The sequence below is a fragment of the Euprymna scolopes genome, chromosome 10, assembly GCF_053919585.1.
Source record: "Euprymna scolopes isolate OS-2025 chromosome 10, ASM5391958v1, whole genome shotgun sequence".
Lineage (NCBI taxonomy): Eukaryota > Metazoa > Mollusca > Cephalopoda > Sepiida > Sepiolidae > Euprymna > Euprymna scolopes.
Genome location: NC_136491.1, coordinates 22715573 through 22727484, shown reverse-complemented (window position 1 = coordinate 22727484; position 11912 = coordinate 22715573). Strand labels below are relative to the sequence as shown.

General features: G+C 35.8%; 1 protein-coding gene across 1 annotated transcript in view; it reads right to left on the bottom strand.

Moving 5' to 3' along the window:
• Positions 1-371: 371 nt before the first annotated feature.
• LOC145285861 (meiosis regulator and mRNA stability factor 1-like) overlaps positions 372-11912 on the bottom strand; it is a 48774-nt gene continuing 37233 nt past the window's right edge. The window contains exons 13-17 of the mRNA XM_080134302.1: positions 10181-10396; positions 5780-5992; positions 4483-4741; positions 3398-3493; positions 372-1353 (exon numbers count right to left, since the gene is read on the bottom strand). Of these exons, the coding sequence (XP_079990428.1) occupies positions 674-1353; positions 3398-3493; positions 4483-4741; positions 5780-5992; positions 10181-10396 (1464 nt within the window). The 3' untranslated portion in view covers positions 372-673. The remainder of the gene's footprint in view (positions 1354-3397; positions 3494-4482; positions 4742-5779; positions 5993-10180; positions 10397-11912) is intronic.

Here is an 11912-nt window from a genome sequence, read left to right as displayed (position 1 = left end):
CGAAACACCATGCCAAATGGGTTGGTACAGAACTTAGTTCTGTCAATATAGACAAGCAAAAGCGTGAAGTAAAAATAAAACCTCACAAAGAATTGCGTGAACCTAAGAAACTAAAATTAACCCAAATATTTGTTATTTTACTTGGGCAACACGAGCGTTTCTTTTAACTAGATTACTTTTCTTTATTAGATTTTCTTCAAGATTTAAAAAAAAAGAGGCTCTGAGGTTTTGGATAGTATTTCTATACAATTGGAAGTAAAAACGAATTCCCATAATTCCTAGCAATGGCCACCAACAAGTAATCAAAAAGTTAAAAACTACACGAATAAAAACTGGTTAATATGCTACCGAGTGTAAAAATCGGTCCAGTATCGTTTCAAAATTTTACAATTTAAGTTTATTATTAAAATATCTACATGTGCGTCACTGGTTAAAGTTCGATAGTTCAACCGGTAGAAAAAAAAAAGTTAAAATTTTTCTAAAGACGAATGAAAATTGAAGCAATTAATATGTACATGAAAGTTAACGAGTTCTTGCGATGATTTTATGTGTAGAAAAGCTTTTAACATTTTAAATTCGAACTGCTTTTCTGAAAATTTTTTCAAAAATATAAAACTCGTTAGGAAAAGTTAAAAACTAAAATTTTTTTTCGAAAAATAGTTCCACGTTTTGCTTAATCTGAAATACTGAATTTAGCTGTGAGCTTTGCATGTTTAGGGGAGTGCTGGGACTGCATTTTCTTTGGACTATTTGCAAGGGAACTGGTTCCTATGGGACGACCTTCATGGAAAAGGCTCTCATAGGAAAAGTTTCCATTCATAAATTCATGTTCAGCAGAGAGGACCGGTTGATAGTTTAACGAATCGTCAGGTGGATACTGAGCATTAAAACTCATTGGGACGTTTGTAAAAGCATAATGAAGGTTTTGAATTCCTGGACACAAGTTTGACGGAGCATTATAAGTTTGTGTAATGGAGGAGACGTGCGGACCAGGATAATTAGATTGCCAGTAACCTGTTGAGTAGGCAGGCATTTGTTCGCGAGTAATTACTGGATCTGTTTGGCCAATGGGACCATCTTGCCAATTGTTAGTTTCTGACAAATGCGGATTTAGGAGTGACCAGCCTTCTCTAATGCCATCTACATACGTGTTGAGGGACATCTGGTTCAAGTGCGGTCGAGCAGCTGTCGTACGGTAAGTCAGTTGAACATTGCTTTTTGTTTGGGGATTATTCAATGAGGTTTCAGTTACTTTAGATGTTCTAGTAAGCGGAGGCTTCTTGGATTTTGGTTTTATAGACAAGCGTTGGAATTCCTCATGCTTTTTTTCAGTATTCTCTAAGGCTTGAGCATCTGGAGAGAAAAAAAAAAATTAAAATATTCATTAAATTTTCAGATTTAATGGTCAATTGATTTTAAATGGAAAAAAAAAAAAAAAAAAAAAAAAAAAAATGAATCCAGTAGTCCAAGATCCCATCAGGTGAAATTTTTGCTTTTGTAGAATTTAATTTTAAAAATTAAAATTTGATGACTATCCAGATGTTGCTCTGGTTAATCTCTTTGAACAGAGCCATTAGGTTATTTGAATTCTAGAACTGTTTTGTTTGACAATTCATTGCTATGTGAATAACAAGAGTCAAGTGAGAGTTTCTTGATCACCCATACATATTTACGAGTAATGTTTGTAAATCCTGTACTTTATTTCAAGATATTTCTTGAGCCAAGATGTCAATAGTTGATCAAAACTTGTAACTCGTTTCTTTCAAATTTCCAAGATTGTACACACTAAGACCTCCATTCTAGCGTAAAAAGACTAGATACCCCTATAAGAGTGGGGTATACATAATTGTGAGGCAAGGTTGCACAATCCCAACCACATCTGAATCAGCACCGAGTCCAATGGCAAGAAGTCTAAGATGACTGGAAACGATGCAGAGATAAGCAGAGTGCGCATACAGCATCTGGAATTATCAAATGGTCACCCATTTTAGTACCGACAAGGCTCAATATTGCTTAACTTCATGATCTAACGGAAACCGGCGTTAGAATGTGATGCCCCCCCCCCCGCCCTAAAAAAAAAAAAAAAAAAAAAAAAAAAAAAAAAAAAAAAACTGTAAAAGTGTTATTTTCCTGAAGGTTCAATCCTCAGTGTGGGCAATCGAAAACTACAATTACAAATTACTTAAGACCTCTATCCAGTCATGGCTGACAGAACAAGAGCACACTACCCCTGTGAAGTAAATAAAGGGGTTGGCTTGAGATTCCATACAAATTCCAAAGTTCAAGTTTGACAAGATACACCTGAAGATGGTTACATCGACCGAAACATTAAAAAAATCCACTCAATATGAACGGTCCGATGAAACCAAATGATTGTAGGTAGTGCAACTTTGTTCAGAGTCTTAAGTGCTGTTAAGATTGCATTGTAACAGGTCAGATATAAAATCGGTGTAAACCAGCATCTATACGATATTGTACCGATGGGAATATTTGCAATCTTTAGTTTAGTAGGCCATCCAGATATCAATGGCAAGACATACAGGGTGGAACAATAAAATTATCGCACTAGAACGACATGATTCCATTTCCGTTTGATGAAAACCGGTTTTCTTTTTGTTGCAGATTTTCTAGTTGACCAGTTGTATACAAATTCCATGAGCGATAGGAGCCTTCTATCATGTCTAAAAGTGATGATAAATAAGATCAGAGATGCACCGCTGTATAACTCATGCACTGATCTAAGTTATGAAAACAGGGCCATTGCCAACACCCTCTAAATGCATCGCTAGATTTCTACATAACAGTGACATGCCCAGGTTGAAGTCTCGTCACGGTTATGGTTTTTGGTGTGGTTTCAAGTGAGGGCCACATCATGCCACCTCACATCTAAGTCAGCTTGAAAGTCAACACCAAAGTGCACCTGGATGTGCTGAAGAGTGGAGATCGCCTGGTGCAATCAGATGACCGCTAGCAGACCCTGTGTGTGGCAGCAGGACAGCGCCGGCCCACTAGTTCAAAGAAATCCAGGCTTGGCTTCAGGAGTGCTGCGACTGTACCCTTCGCTGGCCTCCCTCCTTCCGACCTGACCCATTAAACTAATTCGGTTGGTCATGTTTAGAACATCAACATGGCCTCTTAACACCAAAAGCAGCCTGATCGCCACCGTCTGAATATTCATTACCACTGCTGCTTGTGGAAAAAGTATGCTCCCAGTTCCGGACCTATATCAAGGCAGTGATAGAGGCTGAAGGCGGCTACATTGAATAGATGTAACCTCTACTACATAATCAAGTTTCCTGAATTGATTTTTTCAGTAAGTTTTAAAATAAAGCTGTAGTGTTTTTAGGGCGACATTTAGCGTTCCATGTATTTCAAGCATAAAGTCATTCAAAGTTACCTTTAAGCATCAGAGTGTTTGAATAATTTTCTGAAGGCGGGTAAAGTGTTTCCTGAAAATGGTTGGACGTCTGGCTATCATCGTTATATACATCACCTACAAACAAACAAGTAGATTTGAATAGTTTGCAAAGCAACAAAATATTTTGTATTTTATTTAGGTCAAACGATTCAAATGATAAGAGGGAAATTTCATTAGAAAATCAAGTAGATGCTAACATGGACTGACGACCTGGGCGTGCCAAGTTCAAATCCTGTGCCTTAGCACCAATTTATGGATGTTGGCAACCTCCACGTAGTCCTTCCTGGAAACTCAATTCTAGAAAAAACCGGGAAACACATTCCAAAGCTAGTAATAAAAATCTTAAGGATTCATACAAATATATTTTGAACATTTAATATTGACCCTTCCCCCCCCCCCCCCCCCAAAAAAAAAAACCCCCTGAGAGACTGAATTACAAGTGGTTTGCCATACTTATAGGTAAATGTGCACTAAACAGATACCTTAATACTTAAATTCAAATTGATATATCTTTTTAAATGAAATTTAGTTGAAAGTACAGAATAGTTAAAACTCCCCACGTTAAGAATGGCTTTTTAAATAGAAAATGAAAGGTAACTTTTCATTAATTTTAAAACATTCATGACCCATTGGGTCAAATAATTTGTTAAGGTCAATAAAACTAAGACAATGCGGAAATGAACGATGTAAAAAAAAAAATTGGGACGCTGAAAACGTACACAGTAAAACAATATTTTATTGTCAAGTTGATTATTTACGCTGTTATGGTCTATGTTTGTGTACGCATCCACAACCGGAAGTCGTAAACTGGATGTTGGGTTACAACACCCGTTACAAGGTCATTTGAGTTTTATAATTATATAGATAAATTGATTAGATCATTGCAACCTATCTAAATAGGTAAATTGGATAGTGAATATTTTAGATTTTGAAACTATTTGGATCTGTCGAAGATATTGACAGATGCAAAGGTTTCAAGCCAACCCTGCATTGAAAACCATCTAAAAGACAAAGTGTTTTTTTCATTAAACAAAAGTCCATAAAAAAAATTCATTTAAAATTACCATTGCTGTCATTTGCAAGCAACAGGTGCTTATTCACTTTGCCCTTAACAACAACTACATTGGAAATAGAGAGCAACATTGAAAGCACGTCGGGAAGATTGTATAGAGCCGGTTTCACTTCAATACCATAATATTCATGGAATACACTGTCAAAGTTCGAGAATGGAATGCTGCCGCAAGACTTGAGCAAAGCGCTCACACATTGCGCAAATTCTTGGAGTGGCGATAAACTTACAGCGGCAGATTCACCATCGAACACCTGTAGAGTAAAAAATTCAACGTTTTCAAAATTTAAGAAAAAATATCTAAATATTAAATTTTGTTCGTACGTCCAGTGTTAAACAAAAAACTGCTAACATTAATGAGAAACGAATTACCTCATTTTACAGACGCTGTTATCAATTAAACATCATTAAAAAAAAAAAAAAAAAAAAAAAAAAAAAAAAAAAATCAAAAAACACTAAGGCAGAAATTAAAACCTTTTAATTGCCTTAAAGTGCCTATTTCGATCATAAATATATCTTAATCCATGTCCGTTTCAACTTTTCTCGGAAATTACTGGTCCGATGTGACCGAAATTGTATGGATCTTTATGATAAAATGCAGCACACTAAGTATTATAGTCGGGTCGATACACTAATGCAAAAATGAACAAATTTAACTATTCAACCTTCAGTCTGGCATAAAGCACCCATTCTAAATCAACGGGCTATAACTTTTGCGGGCAAAATGTTTGATATTACATGGTCTCCCTTATCTTCAGTTGTGTTTCTGTATTTTCGCGCTTTTTTTACATAAAGAAAAGGCGCACTTACAGTTTCAAATTGGCTATTTTATAATTAAAGAGTTAGGTTGTTGACTAGTTTTTTAAAAATTAAATGTGCAAATGAAATGGCATCTTTATAGTTAAAGAAAAAAAAAAAAAAATCAAGTGTTGAATTTTCATTAAAAAAAAAAGCTAGATTTTTTAAAGTCATTTTTCAGCTTTAAAAAGGAATAAAAGAATTTGCTAAAAAAATTGTTTTTAATTCATCCCTCTCGAATAAAGGAAGACCAAATCAAACAAAGCAGTGGTCTAACCAGGACATAGCAAAAGGGGTATTTAGGCGCTTTAGTCTCAAATACTAGAATTGTTCCATAGAACAAGACACCTGGTGATGTTTACTGTATCCAGGTTTAAAGTTGCTTTATACAAAGCAGATGTTTCTTTACAGCTTTTGTTGAGGTATAAAATATTGAATCAAATCAAGAGCAATGGTCTATAATGTCAGTTCTAGTGAATTACATTCATCTTTACCTGCACGTAGTCAAAAAGTAGTGGCAATTCTGAACAATCCAATTCACCGTGGTATTTTTCGGTGTATTTTGCAGAAAGTTCATCTTTTAACATCCATACAGATCCTGTTGAACAGTGGGTCATCAAAATGGACACGATCTGTTGAGCAAGAGTTGGGCAGTGACCACTCACAGACTTCATGACCACAAACTTGTGTCCACCATGTTCTTCAACCTAAAAAAAAAAAAAAATTCATTTTCAGGAAACAATCATAGATAAAAAGTTGAACCATGTGAAAATTTAACGGTTGCTATCTTCAATTTCCTTAGGATAAAGTTTCCCAAACATTAAACTTGGGTTCGACCTCAACATCTGTATTAGACTACAGAATTCTATTCATTTTAAAATGCATAAGAAAAAAAAAAAAAAAAAAAAAAAATCTAAGCCTAAAATTTAAGAATCCACTATTCAAATTTTCACATTTTATAATTAAGAGATAGCACAATTACAAAGATATCGACAACATACAAAATAGGGTAAAAAGCGTATTATACAGAAAACTATCACACTTGGCTAAAAAAAAAAAAAAGAAAAAAAGTACAATCTTTAATTTTAAGATATGGCCCCAATATTTGATAGTGTATTATTACATTTGAATGCTAACCTACGGTTAGCAGGTTAAAAATATTTAGATCCTTGCCAATTGCTATATCTCACATTTCAGTTTCGATTTAATGAGCGAGATTTTTACAATTTTAATGAATTGTTTCTATTCACCTCTCAATTCAGTGTAGGCTATACACACCATTATTTTATGAAAAATAAGTTTCAGCTTGAGATAATCTTTATTTTTTATTTGTCGATTTCAGGTTTCTGAAACGGAGAAATGAAAATGTTAATTTGTATTAATTAAATTACTGTTATTACCTTGTGGGAACGGAAATTCCCAGGCTTACTCGATTGTCGCTCTTTAACTGATAACCAAAGAGCGACACAGCCACGTGACTTGCTGTTTCTGATATTTCTGTTTCTTTTCCACTGAACCCTCAGGCAGTCGAGATGTAACAGATATCGCTCCGGTGGCTGATGCCACCAACAGCGCTCCTGACTAGCCCATCAGCCTCTAGCAGCTATCAATCGTAAGTAACGAACTCTTATTCTCAAACTTATTCTATGTTTAATATTTCTTATGTAAATAAATCTGCATTCTTTCGCTGATATATACCGGTGTGTTGTCATTATGCGACCTTTTGCTTTTTGATCCTGCCATTCAATTCAAATGTACACAGGGACGGGATCGTCTATCACACAAGCAGACCATCCTGCTCTCCCCTCTACAATCTTGTGTTATTCAAGATTTGACTTGATCTGACCTCAGTGGTTAGAACAAACTAGTAAGTAAAATTTAATTCTAAAAAGGTTAAAAGTTCGATCCTCAGTCCCATGTCCATAGTTTTGAGCCCTGGAGGGGCATAGGCCATGTACAACTTTGTAGATGCCTTTTTTGTAGCAGTTCTTTTCAGGGATGAGGATGCTGGCCCCACATCCAACCTTCCAGAAGGTACATACAGCACCTAGCCTTCTCATCTGGTACTGGCCAGGCTCAACATTGCTTAACTTTAGTGATCTGACAAGAACCGTTGCAATGTGATTGTGCCATACAGATCCTCAGTACCAATACAATTAAGAATTTAATAGAGTTCCATTTGAAATTGCAGATTCCCAATTTTTGTAAGATACACCTGGAAGTTGGAGGTTATATCGGCCAAAACGCAAGAGCACTCAGAACAGTCCAAATAAAAATTTGGATATTTCAAATTATCGTTTTTGCAGTTTGCACTCAATGGCATATGTATTGAAACCATTTTTTACGTCTAATCCCTTTAAACAATATAATTTCAACCAAGACAAGTGGTTACTGTGAATTAGGATACCCCTATAGAATGCTCAAAGAGGTATGGGAGTTGTACAGTGGTAGAATTGTTCATTTAAACGTCAGCATATTGGTACAGCCAGAGAAACTGGCAACCGAGAGAGCTCACAAGCTAAAAGTTTAGGAAACAGCAAGTCAGACATAAATATGCCTATACTTTCATGTGGGTAGGAATTAGTGTTGGATGATTAATCAGAAGAATCAGAAGATTTTTTTTTTTTGGGGGGGGGAGGGATATTGGAAAAATTGATGCCTATTTCCCAATGCCAAAACAATTCTTGTCTTTGATTGTTTAAACAAAACTTTTCCATTGCTGGCAATAAGTATTGATTTTAAATTACCAGTAAAGCTAAAATCGATAGATCATCCTCCACAAGTGTATTTTGACGTTTAGGAAAATATCTGCATATTTAACATGTGTTTTTACAAAAATTGGGGGAAATAATAATCTTATAGTTAAATAATTAGAGATTTATAAAGAATCGGAATCGATAATTGTATCGGAATTGGGAAAAATATTGGAATCGTCCCATCACTAATAGGAATTTAAAATCATGTATATTTTCCGGTATTGTGTTTTGTATAGGCAATCTTGTGGAAGGATATTGAAGTGGTTGTGCATTCCACATATTCACCCTCTGAAAACTGCATCACCACTAACAAGGCCAGGGAGGGGGGGGGGTCTTCCGTTCCTCATGTGTCACTCCTTTGGTCATTTCATTCAATCTTCCTTCTCTCTACACCTCTAGTGCACCCGACTCGAATACAGTATTCAGGCCACATCCTATTATGTTAAGGACGTCCAGTGTCTAACAGGTTCAACACCTGGCAATGAGAATGGTGGCTGGCCTCAAATTTATCATGAGCAACGTTTAAAGACTAAATCTTTTCCCTTGAGCGCAGGAGGCTTTGAGGTGACCTAATGTGTGTAGTCAACAACCCTATTCAAGGTTTAACCGGCTTCCTCCTAAGGAGGAAGTTTCATGGGAGTATGAAATTCACAAGCGGTCCCTTGTACCATGTATATCCCCGTTAGGGGAGAGATGACGTTAGGTTTTTGCAACTTTTTTGCAGGGAGGTGTCGACGTCCTACATACAACACCTGGTATTCCCAAATTGGTCACCCATTTTAGTAATGACCAGGCTCAACGTTGCTTAACTTCGGTGATCTGACAGGAACTGATGTGTCAATGTGATTATGCCGTATACGAGGTGACCTCATCCTCGCCTGTGACATCTTATGGATAGTGCAGCCTGGCCCAGGACCTAGTCTTCACCCCTGATGTCAGCAATTACAAGTAGGTTTTATTAAGTGTATTTTAAACTGATGCAAAGTTAGCTATATGGCTAAGCTAAGATTTCTATTAGAACTAGAACTAAAAAGTGAATTGTAGTGTTGCTAATGAAATTCTTTTGCTTTCATAATGAATTATATTTCTGCACTGTCACATTTACGCATAAAATTGTGATATTTTTATTGCTATGAAGTGTAGAGCAAGAATGGAAATTGACGAAATACATCTCTTGAATTTCCTAGTCAAACGCATCTATTGAAGCCAGTTAACATTTTGGATACCAACGAATCCATAATTTCAGCATTCATTCCAGGATTTTGCAATGTACTGGAAAGTGGACTCCGTTTTTTAGTGACAGGTCTATTTCAATCTGGAGAAAACCTTTCCCTGAAATTAATTTTCAGACACGTCCCAACGATTTTATTCCTGTCTGGTGCTAGGTCCTGTACTCCATGATCGATAGTCTAGAGATGTTGAATGATAGGAAGATTTTAGAAAACCATATTTATGGAGAATAGGTTTTTGTTTCACAGTATATTAATCATTTTTAGATCTAATGCTGAAGCTAGCAACTTTAGAAAAAGGTTACCATGTTTCAAGTTCTTGGAAGTCTCAAATATTTATTCAGGTCGGGCAGTTTGCTTTCTTGAAAGTTTTTACTTTGCAGAAAGTGAGTTTTTCAGAAGTGGGGGGGGGGGGGGGGGAAATGCATTTTCGCTCAAAAAAAAAAAAAAAAAAAAAAAAAAAAAAAAAATTTTCAGACTGGCCTGATCTGATCACACCAAATACCTGTACAGACATCACTCCGGACCAAATTGAGATGGGAGCAATGGTGTTTAAGGGGCAACTCAACAGCACCTAAATTCATCACTTGAGGACTCAAGGTCAACCCCACAACCTGAGGGACAAGAGCTATTACTTTCAGGATGGCATGTAAGGACATGGTATTTATGTATTTTTTGCTACCTTGTAATTCTTGGTTTGGAGTTATCAGGACAAGTACATTAAGAGTCTAAAAAATTTTGCATTAATATACAGATACTAAAATATATTTTAAAAGTTAGTTTTGGGTTAAATATTTAAAATGAATGAGACATGTGGAATTTTGAGGTTTTCGTCCTCAGTTATCTGAAAGGCACAAATGATGGAGGTACATTTGACAATGCCAACTGCATAAATAGAAAAATATAAAACCTGGAATTGGTACTGCAACATTGACAAAACTTCGTGGATGGAAAGATCAGATTCGAGAGAAGAATCATATAAGTCGTTGAAGGTTTCTTCCAATTTAGACAAGCGGATCATTTGGTCAGGAGACGCTTTCAAGAAATCGTAGATCTTCACCGAGAAGAGTCGCAGCCTTTCAGGTTTGGTCAGACGCAGCATCCGTTCCTCTCCTTCCTCAGAAATCTAAAAATAAAATTTTTAGTGTTAAAACAGGAAGTAGTTCCCCTTTTTTTTAAAAACTGAAACTCCTATGAGTCTACATTATCCAGAGTACTTGCATATATTTCTATTTGACAAACTGGCATTTACATTCACTAGACACTCAAACGAAATATTGTTTTTACTTTTAAATGCCAAAGAAACTACCAAAGGATATGTACATCGAGGGGGGGCACAAGTGAGACGAGTTCAGAACATATTCTATTAAAATTCTTGTAAAACCGACACAAAATACATTGTGGCGATGGAACATAGTTGGAGCTTAGTTGACAAAGTGTGACCAATTAGATTGAACGCTCGTGGACTATCCAAAAGGGAGAGACTGGTGGTAGATGCATCAACCCAGACACGGCAACAATACTGGCGATTTAAGCAGAAAATCTCATTCCAAAATCTGGAAAGCTAAATTTACTGAAACTTCAATAAGGGTCATTAAATTTGCTCTAATGCAATATAAATCGTTAGTTTTTCCACTTCATAGCGAGTATAGAACAATGTTAAAAACAAGGGGCTTTCTGATAATTTGTCAACGTTTGAAGAGTAGAAAGTTGACCTTTGGTTTACTTTCGGCAAATTCATTAGTCACTTTAGTCCTCACAATCAAAGGGGAAAAAAATTGTCAGTTTGAATCCGTTTTACTTTATGCTGGCAACAACCATACTGCCATTTTAGTATTATAGAGTGCTTCCTCCCTCAATCAGTCAAAGTAGTTGATAAAGGTGTCACCGTTTCTGCAATCCAACCATATTTGATTAGAGGAAAACTATGGTCTAGCTGAAAGCAATAATTCCTCACTCTTTATCTGTGCCTAAACCTAAATGTAGATTCCATGAACAAGCTTCTTTCTTAAAACTGCACGCCTGTGGAACCGTCTTCAGTTTTCCAGCTGACTACAATATGGTGATTTCAAGTCCAATGTAAACAAGCTCTTGATAAGCCGTTCTCCTTAAGTTAACAAATTTACTGAATTTCCATTCCTGACAATAACTATATTGTCCAATTGACTACTGTACACTAACCCTTATCCTCGAGTGGCCCCTGATAAGTGGTGATGCCTATGTAAAAAAAAAAAACAAAAACAAAAAAAATGCTATTTCTAAAGATAATGCCGTTTACAATTACGCATTATAGACCAACGAGCTTACTATTAAAACTAAGCATGACAAACCAACGATAATGCTATTTCTAAATAATGCTGCCAGCCAAAGAGATGTATTTAATTTTGATTCTTCTTTACAGGCTGAGGTTAGGAATTTGTTAAATATTGGAAAAGTGAAATATTGAATTGTGAAAATGCTTCAAAGTTTAAAAAAAAAAAAAAAGTTTACATTTATGAAAATCAAAAATCTAATTTTATGAAGAATTTTTGGTTGAGATTTTCTCCAGCATCAATAGAATTTTTAGTTGAAAGGCAAAATTTCAATTAGTTTCGATATAGGTTTGCACCTCTCCCATCCAGTGATCATACATAGATCGTCAA